Source organism: Notolabrus celidotus, chromosome 23 (genome assembly GCF_009762535.1).
Source record: "Notolabrus celidotus isolate fNotCel1 chromosome 23, fNotCel1.pri, whole genome shotgun sequence".
Taxonomy (NCBI): Eukaryota; Metazoa; Chordata; class Actinopteri; order Labriformes; family Labridae; genus Notolabrus; species Notolabrus celidotus.
This window is the reverse complement of record NC_048294.1, coordinates 13,968,516-13,982,959: the sequence shown is the minus strand read 5'-3', so window position 1 is coordinate 13,982,959 and position 14,444 is coordinate 13,968,516. Positions and strand designations below refer to the sequence as shown.

The window sequence follows — 14,444 nt, the reverse complement described above, 5'->3', positions numbered from 1 at the left end:
TCTTTGAACCGTAAATTAGGAGCTTGCTTCAGACACAACAGCTGTTGAGCAGCAGCATGGAGCTTGTCTTTTGGAGCTTGTCTTTATCTCATTTGTGTATCACTCGCTCTTAATGTTTGAGGGAAAAAAAAGATTCCGTCTTTTAGAAACCCTTTGTTTTTAGAGTTTAAGTGCAAACAATGGCACCTGAGCATTCCACAGCCACTTGGTAAAAGGGGGAGATATAAAGATGGTAACCCTTGATGCTCACAGAGAGTTGAGTGTGAGGCAATCATCCAAAGTGGCATCAATCAGGAAGTCTGCTGTGTTCTAGTAGTTTATAATGTGCAATATCAGCAAAAAAAGTTTAAATATGGTCATGTTCTGAGTCCCTGAGCTCCCTTGTCTCGTAGGTTCCCCTGAGTCGCTGCCGTAGACGGCCTGCTGCTACAGACGTGCCAGACTCCAGATGCTACAACTACTACTGTCCGTCTCACCACTATCATCTCTCTCTTCATCTCCCTCTATCCCTCTTTCCAACCCAAACTTGGTCGAGGCAGATGTGTGTCTAACTTGAGTCTGTTTCTGCTCGAGGTCTTTGCCCCTGTAACTTGCTAAATGCTGCAAAGTGCTCTGCTCATTCTGGATTCTGTTCCTGAGCGCTGAGCGCTGTTTTGAAGCCAATCGACAGCAGCGGCCATATTGGAAATGCGGAACTCAACCAGGCATAGTGTGATATAAAGAGGCGGAGTTTGAGCCTCCTAGCCAACAGCTATGTGTTCCCGTCTGGGAGTCCAGTCAGCCATGTCCTTATTTTGGCAAAAACTGGTAATCTTAATATCTTCTGAACCGTCGTGTTAGAAAAAAAATCACCCCCTGTACAGTGTGTGCCGATAGAGAATTTAGCTACGTAGAGCCAAGCCGTTTTTTGAACCAGGCTGTAAACATGTTTATTGATGCTGCAAAGATCGTCTTTTTTGAATTGGGGTCTCTGTGGTTTCCAGTGTTTCTGCAGCCAGCCTCAAGCGGATTCTCGATGAATTGCAGTTTATAACACTTCTGGATGGGCTTCATCATTTGAGACCGGAGGTTGACGTTTGGATAAGACAGAGTTTGGGACTGGATCTTATTCTGTCTTGATGTTTGGTCTTAATTTAACATACAGTACGGTCTAGAACTGCTCTGTTTGTAAAGCGTGTTGAGTGTTTGTTATTATTTGGCGCTATATAAATAAAGATTGATTGGTTTAAATTTTTAGCCACTTAAAGCAAAATAAAGCAAGTAAATAAATAGATAAACGAGATGTTAGAAGTTGTGTAGATTATAACATTATATCTGTCTGTTAGCTGATGCTTTCAGCTGAAATACAAACTTATTGATGTCTTCATGCTGTCCTGTTTGGTTCTGTTCTTCATGTATGCAGAGTTGGAGGTGGCACGGATGAGCACGGATGGGAATTTGCCGGATCTGAAGTTCCCACAAACTGGAGGACAGGGCAACTCCATCCACCTGTCAGCGAACACGCTAAAGCAGCATGGAAGGAACGGTGAGTAGAAAAAAAAACATCCACTTGAATCTGACCCAGATTGTCGGTTTGAAGTGGTAAATTGGTGTAATATTCGGTTCAGAATTTGACAGAGTGGATTAAAAAGGGAAATTGTGGCATGCCTGTAATATAAATACTTTGGTGTTATTTGAAGAATTTAAGTAATAAATAAAGATATAATTTTTACATATGGATGCCTCCGACAGCGCATGGAGTAGCAGAGGATTTTTTTAGGATTTCATTACAGATGCTTTTGAATACTCTTCTATTTGCTTCTCAGTTCCTTTGTTGTGCTGCACATAAAGCACAGAGATCGTTCTGCAGTTTTCAAATAACACCCCGGCTGTAGAATTAGTTCCACTCGAGCACTGCCTCTAAACTGTAAATGAGGCAGTTAGACACAATACATAGCCATCCTCAGCCCCATTTTTAGATTTTATTATCAGCTCATGCAAATCAGAATCGACTCAAGCTGCGCCCGGTGCCTCTCAGCTGGATGAGTAAGTCCGTGTCCAGCCGGGGCCCAGGCGGGTCATTATAGCCAGGGAGGTGGATATTTTCCCCGTTATCCAGCACTGCAGCACCCAGATAGTTTCCTTTTTCATGTGAGTGAATGTCAGACTCAGTTGGAGGGGACTTTCTTTCTCATTGGTGGTCACATTTGAGACTGCAGGAGAGGGATGTGTGTCAGGGAGAAGAACCTAGAAAATGGCTAACAGGACAGGATCTTGCCTTTGTCTGAATGCTAACCACATACTTTAAATACCAAATCAAAATAACTGTTTATGAATAACTTTACAGCAGTTGCATCCATTGTTCTGTTTAAGTGATAGATGTTTTCTTGAGAGTTTAACATGACTTTATTGGATAGGAGTGTCCTGGTCTCCCAACTGTGTATGTGAAGTGGGCAGGGCTCACATAAAAGGGTAGTTAATCCTTTTGGTTTCATTTTCACATAGTTAAGTGTCAGGACTGGTACGCCTTGTCGATGAGTAATTGTATACTGGCAGTGCTGATGTTTCAAACAAGAATTAATGTAAACTTATGTTGGTTCATTTTGAGTTGTGGTTTGTGCTTATATTCCAGGTTTACAACCTAATTAAGAATCAAATAACTTCTAACCACTGAGTGTCGGTAGGCAAGTTGGCGTTTGTTGTGTCCGCTGTATCTGTTCTGACAACCCTTCCAGAGGGGAGATTATTAAACTATAGCAGGTAGATTAGTAAAATCTGGCCAGTTGATGTTTTTCTTGTGGAACAGTTTCAGCAACCTTGACGTTGATCTTTTGTTTGGGAGTTTTGTAAAGTGTTGTAGAACAGGGTGATCATTCCTAGTGTTGTTTTCTCCACTACGTCTTCATCGTTTTAAAATGAAAGAAGAAAACTGACACAAATCAACCATGATGGAGATTTTCATCTCATTCTGTCAGAGCTACACTTTATGGCCAAAAGTCTGTGGACTCTTTTCTCATTGTTTCTTCCACTTTTAGACTGTATCCTAGTATTTAGGTTCTTATTGAGGGGGTTCTTAATCCTACAGCATCGTTGATGGACTCTTTGGAACGGGATATAAGAGAAATAAGGAAAACTCCAAGGTCCTCAGTTAAACTATTAACATGCAATCATTTTCAATGCATAGTTATGTAGGCCTTACACAGAAAAAAAAAACCTTTGCCATTTTTGCATTTCAGGATCTGTCTGTTTTCTTTCTTTTTCCACCTGTAGGTTTCTATGCAACACTTTAGGGGGTGACTCAGTTCTGAATCAAGGTTACAATAGACCCTCTGCATTAATGCAGTTCTAACACAGGAATTGTTGCAAAGGTGATTGAGGTTTGCCATTGACTCTGTTGCCTGGCAGCTTGAGAATCAGTATTTTGAATATATAACAGAAGGTATTGGTTGCCTCTGGTCCATTCGAATGGTTTACCACCTCTCCACCATCCAAAAGCAAATTAACTTCTGTTAATTAAAGCCTGTCAAGCCAGCACCCATGAAAAAGAGAGAACTGGTCCACTTCTGTAAACACATATTTCCAATTTGTCATCTCTTAGGTGAGATCAGGATAGCCTTCGTCCTGTACAAACACATCGGGGTCTACCTTTCCACGGAGAACGCCAGCATGAAGCTGGGTAGTGAAGCCATGGCGACCAATTACTCCGTCATCGTCAACTCCCCGGTGATCACAGCTGCCATCAACAAGGACTCCAACAAAGTCTACCTCTCTGACCCCGTCATCTTCACCATCAGACATCTCCAGGTAATTTTCTGTCTCTTTGTGGAAGCTGTTTTGTTTTCTTTGATGTTACTTCCCCTGCATTTAATGTAATTTTTGTGTTTTTCTTTCACTTGCGTGCATTTTCCTCTGATAGAACCCTTTTATCAAAATCTCCTCTGTCCCTGAATTTGAGCAAAAAATGGGCCAATGCCTCCTCAAACCAAGAAAATAAAGTTAGGTTTTACACAGAAAGGTGTGAAGAATTAAATTACTGAAAAGGAAATTGCTCACAAGGTGATGCTGGGAATGAATGTGTTTGTTTCTCAGTCGGAACAAACAACAGCCTGATCTCCTGAACAAATATCAGTGGTATTGAGCCTCACTGGAGGCTGCTTAGTCACTGCCAGGAGTCGCGACTTCTCCCTCTTGACTACATTATCTTCTCCACACTCTGCTACCCTCGAAATATCCCTGTTTTGTCTACAAACGGCGCCTCAAGCGTTTATCGGGGATGTTGAACAACCATGAGAGAATTGCAGCGAGTCTCGTGTGTAGGAGGGACCTGGAAGGAAGCAGTGACTGTAGGAAAAGACAGAGCGCAGAGAGAGAGTGTGAGGGATTAAAAGGATGGTAGCTCAAAGGTGTCAAATTAAATGGTGGGAAAATGTCAGGGGGCGATGTCAGCGCTGTTATTGCTGCAACTCACCTGACTTAAGTCTAATTTGTAATTTGGACCATAGACTTAGTGATTTTACTGTTGGTCTCATGCTGGGGAAGCAACGCTTTTACACCCTTTTCTTACAAGGATCAAGTCATTTCAATAAAACAGTGGCCTTTGAAAAGTGTGGTCTGCACCCGAGCTCATTTAGCTTCCAACACTGAAGTCCTAAGAGAACTATAGCTTTGAGTGTCAATTCATCAATGAACAGAGTGAACATACAGACATTTTTACACTGTAGAGTGCACTTTGTATACACTAAGGACTCTGCAGTTAATCATATACAAATAACGACTACTACTATCATGGCTCCTTAAATTAATCTGGCACAATAATGATGCTTTGCTTATAGATCCTTAGCTCTGCTGCATCAAAATAAAAGCTCCCTTTTCCCTGGTAAACTGGTTGACCAATCAGAAATGTTGTTCAGGGACCAGTCTGATTACCTCATCCCTGCTTGTAAAGCTTTGTTGTGGCTGCAGGCTACAATGTTTCCTCTTTATCTTTTTTTTCAGGGATGAATTATTTTACTAAGTGTTCTACACACTACATTGATTATTTGAATAAAGATGAATAACATGCCTCCACCACATCCCAGTGTACAAAGATGAAGCCAAAATATCCCCCATGACAGGTGCTGACATGCATTTTGGGGCTGGCTGATAGAGCCTCTGTAACGGGCACTGACATGTTGCATGGTTGATGTCATTTTAAGCCCCATCTTGCCTCATTAGCTATCCAGAACTTAGCTCATGTGTTCGTTGTTGTTTGGATTCTTTTATTAATAATAATAATAATAATAATAATAATAATAATAATAATAATAATAATAATAATAATAATAATAATATTAATAATAATACATTTTATTTATAAAGCGCTTTTCTAAAAACGCAAAGATGCTGCGCAAAGGATAAAAAATCATATAAAACAACAGAATAATAAAAACGTGAATAAAATACATTTAAAAGCAATCATATGTTAAAAGCAGTTCTAAATAGGTGGGTTTTGGTGAGTGTTTTGACGGTGGACAGGTTGGGGCAGTTTCAAATATTAAGTGGTAAGGCGTTCCAGAGTGTGGGGGCGGCGACAGAGAAAGCTCTGTCCCCCAAGGTTCGGTGCTTGGTGTCAGGTGGTAGGGAGAGGAGGTGGGCGTTGGAGGATCGGAGGTTACGGGAGGGGGTGTGGTTGTGGAGCAGGTCGGTGAGGTAAGAGGGGGGCCTGGTTATGGAGGGTTTTGTGGGTGAGGAGGGGGATTTTAAAATGTGTGTGCTGTTTGATAGGGAGCCAGTGGAGGTTTTGGAGGACAGGGGTGATGTGGTCACAGGAGTGGGTGTGGGTGAGCTTTTCAATGTTTCTCCCCTGCTTAGCCAATTCAGTGTGCACAATTCTGTAAGAGCTATATGCTAAAAGAGCTATCAATCATTCGTAAAACTTTTTCCCCTTTATTAGATAGGACTTCTAAAGAGAGACAGGAAATGTGGGGAGTAGAGAGTGGGGCAAGACGTGCAATAAATGGTCAACCAGCCAGGAGTTGAACCAGCGACCTCTGTGACGAGGACTATAGCCTCTAAACGTGGGGCACTTAGACCGCTAGGCCACCAGTGCCCCCATGTCCCATCTTTTAATGTGGAGTGGGCAGGGCTTATGACTTGTGATGCAGCCCTGTAAGTAGGAGCTACTGATGTTTTGGCTTCACTTTTAAGAAGCTGCCATGTCATCTATTTTTTTTTTCACACAGTCTATGGTCAACTTAAAATACATAAGTTATATTTTTAGACCAGCTTTTACATTTATTCACGTATGAATATAAGACAAATTGGGAAAGGAGTAATAGTCCTGGTTGCACAGTGTTGAGAAAAAAACATATTTGAGGAAATAAAACAGAACTAGCTAAACAGAGCATCTTTATCTTTATATTCTGTAGTGTTAAATGTCTTCCAGCCAAGCAATAATTGCTTCATCTTTGCCCTTCAAAATAAAACCCAGGGTTTTTAGGGTACGTAGGGTTCCCTATTTTTCTGTCTTCACACTTTAAAATCCTCCTCTCAACCATGATGTTTTGGATCACTGGTCCTTGGGGATGATGATGTGTCCTCTAGTTATTGTTTTGCTTCCTTGCCTCGCCACTTAATGGGACCAATTAAAGCCATTAATGGGACTGAGGGTCATCCTATCTCCTTGCTGTGGAATATTTTACACAGGGTTTTAGATGTGTGAAGGGTAAAGCCAATCAGCTGCAAATTTACATTCCCAGAAGATAAACCTTATTAGACTAAGTACCTTACAGCGAGTGTGCAGCTATGAAAAACTACTCCTTGTGGTGTTTGAAGTAAGAAAACAGATGTGTTTAACCTTGGAAGCTGTGTGTGATCTCCTTCATTTATGAAGCCATACAAAGGATATTGAGCTCAAGAGGGATCGTTTTTTATCAGCAGTTATGTTTTGTTGTGCTTGTGTGTTACCCATTCCTGGTGTCATGGATTACTTTTATAAAGCAAGATAGCAGGGAGGCGGGCTCGTCGTTAGAGCTGTCCGCCGTTGCAGACAGCAGTGGTGCCCATTAAACAGTGGGGCAGACTATTGTCACGCAGGGAAAGTTAAAGAGAAAGGTCAAAAAAGCACAATGAAAAGCAGGCATGAGGCCGCTCAGTGCTGGATGACAGTTAAACAACAAATCACTTTAGAATTGATGCTGATAGCAGGGGGGAAATTAGCTTTTTTTGATTACTTTTATGGAAAATACAAGAGAAATGAGCAAACATGCCGTTCACTCCAGACACATTTGTGTACTTCCTTTTATTATCAATTAAACAATCAATCTCCCAACCAATTTTTTATTTTATTTTGTAGCTCCAAATCAAAACACAATTATGTCAGGACGTATCAAACAAAAGTCAAAACAAAATGCATTTAATAAAATATGTGAATCCTTTTCAGCTCACGACCTTGCTACAAAGCCAACAATAATATTAAAAAAATATAACATTATAGGAAATATTCGTGATAATATAATATAAAAGATGACTAATGATAATGTTTTGTAAAGGTTGTCTAATCTAAACATGACCAGCTTCAAGAATGTGATATAAATGTGACTGAAATTGATAGTGGGCTGCACAGTGGTGCAGTGGGTAGCGCTGTTGCCTCACAGCTAGAAGGTTCCTGGTTGGAATCCCCGGCCGGGCAGGTGCCTTTCTGTGTGGAGTTTGCATGCTCTCCCCGTGCATGCGCGGGTTCTCCCCGGGTACTCCAGCTTCCTCCCACAGTCCACAAACATGCTCACTAGCTTGATTGATCACTCTAAATTGCTCATAGATGTGAGTGTGTGCGTGAATGGTTGTCTGTCTCTCTGTGTTAGCCCTGTGATAGGCTGGCGACCTGTCTGGGGTGTAGCCTGCCTTCCGCCCAAAGCTAGCTGGGATAGGCTGGGATAGCGTTTATCAGACCCCGTGACCCCTAACGGGATAAGCGGTCAAGATAATAGATGGATGGATGGATGTTTGAAATTGATAGTTTCTGCAATTTGAGTGAACATGGCATCAGGTGGTCTGTTGAAACACAAAACCTAGGTACCTACAAGACAAGGGAGCTTGAGATACTTTAAATGTCTTTCTAGTGAAATGTGCCGAAACTCATTTCAGCAGATTGATTTGATACGATATGCATGGTCAGGTTGTCCTGGCGTCACTTTTGCTGCAATTTGAGAATGAATTACCGTTTATTGGGTTTTATTTTGACCAATCAAAACCGAGTATTTAACACAGCAGGGTAATGAATATGTTTATTTTTTTTACAGCAATCTGAGGAAAACTTCAACCCCAACTGCTCATTCTGGAGTTACTCCAAGAGAACCATGACTGGTTTCTGGTCAACGCAGGACTGCCGCTTACTGGGCACCAACAGGACTCACACTACTTGCTCCTGCACCCATTTGACCAATTTTGCTGTCCTTATGGCCCATGTGGATGTCAAGGTAAGCTAGCTCTTTTCCCTTTCTTGCTTGTAAATAGGCCTGTTTACCTGCAAAAGGTTCAACTTTCCCAAAGATATATGAAAAGGCATTGATCCACAGCAGATCTATGATGAATGGTTGACAAGAAAAGTAAGGTCCAGGGAGCGTAAAGCATCATAAACACCGAATGCATCTTTTTTTATTGCTGTTAGTCAATACTTTTTTTATATTTCTCTTGCTTTTTAGTGCAGAGGGTGAAATACACTGAACAGTTTTCTGACCTTGGCAGCACTTTGTAGACTAACATTTAAAGTGCCAATATACAAACCCTATTCATGCAATTTTAAACAATGACCCTGTCCGTCTAAAGTGTCGATTGATTTCAAACATCTTAAAGCTTCAATGTGAGAAGTAGCAATAATCTATGAATGGCTACAAAGTGTGATGGGTTTATAAGCTTTTCAAGTGGAGCAGGATACAGAACCTCTGCAAAACATATTTTATACGCTTTCTCTTTTCAAATATTTGCTTGTTTTGTTGAAGTGGGCATTTGACGAAAGGTAGAAATATATATTTTTGCTACTTTTCTTTGTGTGGTCACATTCTGAAGATTTTTCATCGCTAAAAGGTGTCAGGGCAAGGTGTATTTTTTGTGCTCCACTTTGGATCTGATTCTTATTTAAAGCTCCTGTGAGGATATTTTAGTTTGTGTTGATTTTGCTGCTGTCTTTTGACAAAGTGGTGCCTGTAGTACCTTTACTAATTTTGTTCTATGCATGTGTAAGATGTCATTTTTAACAAAAAAATCACATTCTTGTCATTTTAACGGTCAATTGTGTCACTCTGTTTTGGCAGAGTGTGGTTAGTCACATCATCTGACACCTACCCCAATGCATGCAGTTTTAGCTCCTGAAAATAACTTTTTAGAAAAGAGGATCAGTAGTCATGCTGATGGTCTCAATTGCTTTTCTAGGTCATATAGAGGAAATAATATTAATCTCAGTCTGATTCTGAATCAGCTAAAAAAACTGGAGCTTTAACATTTATGATTTTTTTTAACATAACAACACTTATATTTAACCCACATTTATTCTATAAACCAATAAAAAATCATATACAGTAGATCAGATAATTAGTCAACATTGTGTCGGTTACTAAAAATGTATTTTAAGATGACTAGATGTCAACCTGCCACTTGCAACACACGCTCTGCCAACCTTATCCTGCTGAAAATCCCCAAAAAACATTCAGTCATTGGTCAGTCATCATTTCAGTCTGCTGTGCCCACAAACTGGAACAATTTTCGGAAACTTTAAAACTGGTCCACTACATCTCAAAATCAGCCTTCAGGAACTCTCTCATGGACACTCTTAAACACACCTGCACCTGCTTTGAATCATTTTAATCCTGGACTCCTGCTGTCACTGTTCGTTATTTGCTCTGTTCTGTCCTGTCATGTTTAACTTTTCTTTTATGTTTTTACCCTTGTGTTTGTTTCATTACTGTTATCCCTGACGCTTTACTCCTCAAAAGGCTGTGCCTTTTGCCAGGTTCATCACTGTAAATAAGAATTTGTTCTGAATGACCTGGTTAGATTAAAGTTAAATTAAAAAAAACAACTAAAAACAACGACTGACAATTTAGAAAATAGGATGTTATGTCAAGATAATTAATGTCAATCTTGTGTTAATTTTGTGCTAAATCTGAGGCTGAAACATGTTTAAAAGAAAGGGGATTGAAGTAGCTTGACTTGCTTGAAAGTTGAGCATTTCTCAAACTAGCTAATTCCAACATAAAAAAAGATAAATTATATGTTAAGCTTTTAGCCATGCTATGGTGACAGAGACAAAGTTTGATATGACATTTCGGACCCATTCTATATCTAATTGTATTTCGTCTGTGTTAACAATGAGTAATTTAACGTTAGCACTGTAGCATAGATAATACCCTTGTTATCAATATTTCAATGTTAATTAATTCTCTACATGTCCATTACAAATAAATACTTTGGAGAGTATACCTATTTGCTTTCTTGGAAAAGTTAGATGAGAGGATCCCCTTTAGTGTTATTATGCTAACTAGCGTAGGGAAGCTAGCTTAACGAGGTAGCTCTTCACTAGCTTAGATAAAAAGGGAAGCAGACAAGGAAAGTCATGGCATTGCCCCTCCTAAAGTTTAACATTAGATATCATAAACCGCTACATTTTAACTGCAGTTTTTATGTTGTTGTGTCTTGTTTATGTTTTTAATCAACAAACCGAAATGTTCAAGCGCAGCAGCCGTTATGCTCCAGCAAAGCACGCTTACATATTTATGTATTTCATTTACATACATAGAAATCATACTAGTGCACTTATATACAGTATATACTGTATTTGAAGGAAATAAGCTGTCCTTCGATCTGTTCTTAACTCTTTCCTTCTTTTAACTTTTTTGTTTAAAGCTATAAAAGTGATTAAATTACTCACATGTGAAGGCATGCTGTCAAACCAAACACCATATGCATGCTTATTTATTAATGTAATAATATAAATGAGGAAAAAAAAGAAAGCATTTGCATTGTATCCCTGTTTTGCAGCATTTTCTCAGTGCACCATTAGTTTGTTTGCCTGTAGGGTAGCCACAGAGCAAAGTGAAATGAGTACAGTAAGTGTGATGTAGAGTGCTGGAGAGCAGTTAATTGGGAGGTGCTAATGGAAGTTGTTGTGGAAAAAATATCTAGAGAAGAAAATGTTATTTGGCTGTTTTGTTTGTGTGGAGTGATTATTTGAAGGCAGCTCTTATGAAGCTGAAAAATAAAAAGGTGAGAAGGGTGTTGGAAATGGAAAAATCAAGGGAATTGGTTTGGGGAAAGGGGAGTAGAAATTGCCGGTCAACACGAAGCTGTGTCTGACGGACGGTTTAATTATTTCTGTCAGTGGAACTTTAAGGAACTGGCTGCTGAGTGAGTGGAGTTGTGCTTCGTATCTAGTCGGGGATCTGTCTCTGCAGAGCCTCTCTTAAAAAATAAAAAAAGAGCTCTGAATGCTGTCACACATGGCCCTTGTCCACTAAACCACTAGAACTTCCTTCACCTCCCTTTTATTCCTTAGTTGGACTCTATCTCTTGTTATTTGACTGAAAGACAAAGTGCACTAAAAACTTTAAAATTCAGCTTTTCCATCCCACAAACAAATCTCTCAGGATGGGGAGTGCTCATATGGTGTGGTTTACCTCTCGCCAGAGAGAGCTACTGTTTGTCACCAAGCAGCATGACTTTTGGACCCACTAAGCTCTCCGCAGGGCTGCAGCCGAGTCTGGAATAGAGAGGGAGTCGCAAAGAATGGGAGCCTTGACGCGATGAAAGCAAAGCAGGGGGAAAAAAACGAAGAAGAAAAAGGAAGCAGTAAAAAGAGGGGCTTTCAGTCAAGCCAATCCCTAACATTTTGGAAAGCCTGCATTCACTGGAAGGGAAAGTGGACAGCAGTTACACCCCGTTTCTGAGTGATTTTCCTTCCCTTTTTTCTTTATCTTTTCCACTTGGATGTTATAATAGGCAGTTTGTTGGAAGGTGCTGCTGAATGGGAGATACAGAGGCTTTTTATTTGACAAACTGTCACCATGTTGTGTGTGAGAACAGTGAATGGAGGCAAAGTGGGTGCATGAGAGATACAGATGGAAAAAAAAATCTTAAATTGAGGAGAATATCTGTTTTTGTATCCATGGCAACAGAACATACCACTGCTGATCTCTGCATTGTTATTACTCATTACCCTCAGAGGAACAGATTATATTCTAACCTTGTTTACTTCTCAGTGGCATCTCAGAGAGACAGAAAAAGATAGGCATGCTGTAATTACAATTTTTCCTTACAGGATGGAGACTCACTACATCATCACCCTCATCTTTCATCTTGTTGGAATTTCTTTTTCTGCCGTTGGATCGAACCCTAGATGGGAATAATGACAGTGTTATATTCAGAGATCTTTATGCTTAGCTTAATAAGCTGTCGGTCTGTGGTGTTACATTTTTAGCACTGAGTTATGATTGCATTCAAAGTGCCACATACTTCACGCAAATTAGAAGTGGTGCAGTGTTCCCGCTTCCGCCTGTGACATTGTGAGCACTGTCACTTTGTCCTTGATGGCGAGTTAAAGTTGCTGCATGGTCGTGGGTGCCAGCAGTTCTACTGTTTTTGATGAGCAGAATTCAAACAAGGTTTTTATTTCTGCTCTCATCTAATAGAGAAAGAAGCGTATTCTCTCTGTAAGAGTTAATTTTGTAGAGACTAATGTGATAGGTTGTTGTCAGGAAATAAGATCTATTACACAGTTCATAAATCAGATATAATCACACCTGCCATGCTCACCACTGTTACCTTATATATAGAGTTTTTATTATATCACTGATTCAACTTTACATGAAAAAACACAAGACATAAAACATTTCTATATGTGCAACAATATACTTTCAATGATGAATACCTTCAATTTAAGCTCAACCTGGCAATAACTGAGAGCGTAGGGAAGGTTAACACAGGTTAGATAAATTATAAGACTTATTTTTTTTTATTAAAAAAAAGTTGTACTTAAATACAGACAGAAAAAATTGTGATAACGTCATGGGATATACGACTGACAGTAGAGATATCAGTTTTGCCCCAGAGCAGGTGTTGCATCCTTCTTCATGCTCATATGAAGACTGATTGCGTCACAACAGGGCATCAAAGGCTGACCCATTTCAAAACCTCCTTCAAATGCGGTGACAAATACATTCTACTTTTCCCAGGCTGTGAAGGATCAGGGTTCCCACTCGTTCTGGAAAACCTGGAAAACCTGGAAAACAGTTGACCAGTTTTCCAGTTCTGGAAAACACCTGGAAAATGGGAGAAAAAGTCAAATGTCCTGGAAAATCACATATAGTCCTGGAAAATTATTCGAACATGGCTGTGTGCGACCTGACCCGATTAACAAAACACATCCCCATTCATTGAAAGTTGAGTGCACTCTGTGCTGGAAAAGACAGAAGACACTGCGCAACTTTTTTCACATCTTTTCTCCTTTATTTCATAATCATGCATTCACAGAAAAGGGGGGTATATTGTCTAGTATTATGATACAGTAACCTTGTTAAGTGCTCTATTGATTCAAAGAGTCTTATATTTAAGTTATAGTGTGACCAGTGGAGTCGGGCAGAGAGCTTGAGGGTCTGTGCCTCACAACTTTCTCTGTAGGCTGAGAGCTCAATTTCCGTACTTTAGCTCAGTTGTTCTCAAAGTGGGGTCCTGGGACCCCTGGGGGTCCGTGAACCATAGTGTGAGGGTCTGTGAAACAATTTGAATAAATTTCTAATAAATTAAAAAATTGTGCTGTGTCATTACAAAACAGCAAATACACCATTGTTATGATACCATTTGGTGGCTCGAAGGGATATGTGAGTCTTGTTACTGTTAATTTTCTGAAAGCGTTTAAGATCAATTACTTGAAAAGTATAAATGCTGTCATGTTGAGTCCACAAGGAATGAAATGACCCTCTGTTTTAAAGTATGCAAGTGGTATTTACTTGATTCAAATTTAAGTGTTATCTGTTTATCACTATGGTACAGGTCTGAAGTATTTACATTGATACGTTTTACAATACAAATAGTTCCAAGGGAAACAAAGAGTGCAAATGGTAGTAAGCATGTGCTTTAGTGATGGGAAGTTCAGCTCTTTTCAGAGAGCCGGCTCTTTTAACTCGGCTCCCAAAGAAGAGCCGGCTCTTCCGACTCCCGAACGGCTCTTAATTTAGGATCTTTTGTAGCCGTATGTTTTACCTTAACTTTGCAAAAAATAATGGTTTGTGTTGAAAACCCTTTTACGTACAGTGTTTTTATGAGAAGCCTTATAATTGATCAATTTGGTGCATTTATTCTGTTACAAAACCATTCTTACCCTGATCCTAGGGTTAGGGTGATAATCGTTAGGGTTAGGATAGGGTTGTGATTAGGGGTAAGGTTAGGGTTAGGGTTAGGATTAGGGTTAGGGTTAGGATTAGGATTAGGGTTTCGAT

At 39.9% G+C, this 14,444-nt stretch overlaps 1 protein-coding gene across 1 annotated transcript in view; it reads left to right on the top strand.

Moving 5' to 3' along the window:
• Nucleotides 1-14,444, top strand: part of LOC117807151 (adhesion G protein-coupled receptor L3-like) — a 309,664-nt gene that overhangs the window by 238,171 nt on the left and 57,049 nt on the right. The window contains exons 13-15 of the mRNA XM_034676232.1: nt 1,403-1,525; nt 3,578-3,783; nt 8,259-8,435. Coding sequence (XP_034532123.1) covers nt 1,403-1,525; nt 3,578-3,783; nt 8,259-8,435 — 506 coding nt within the window. The remainder of the gene's footprint in view (nt 1-1,402; nt 1,526-3,577; nt 3,784-8,258; nt 8,436-14,444) is intronic.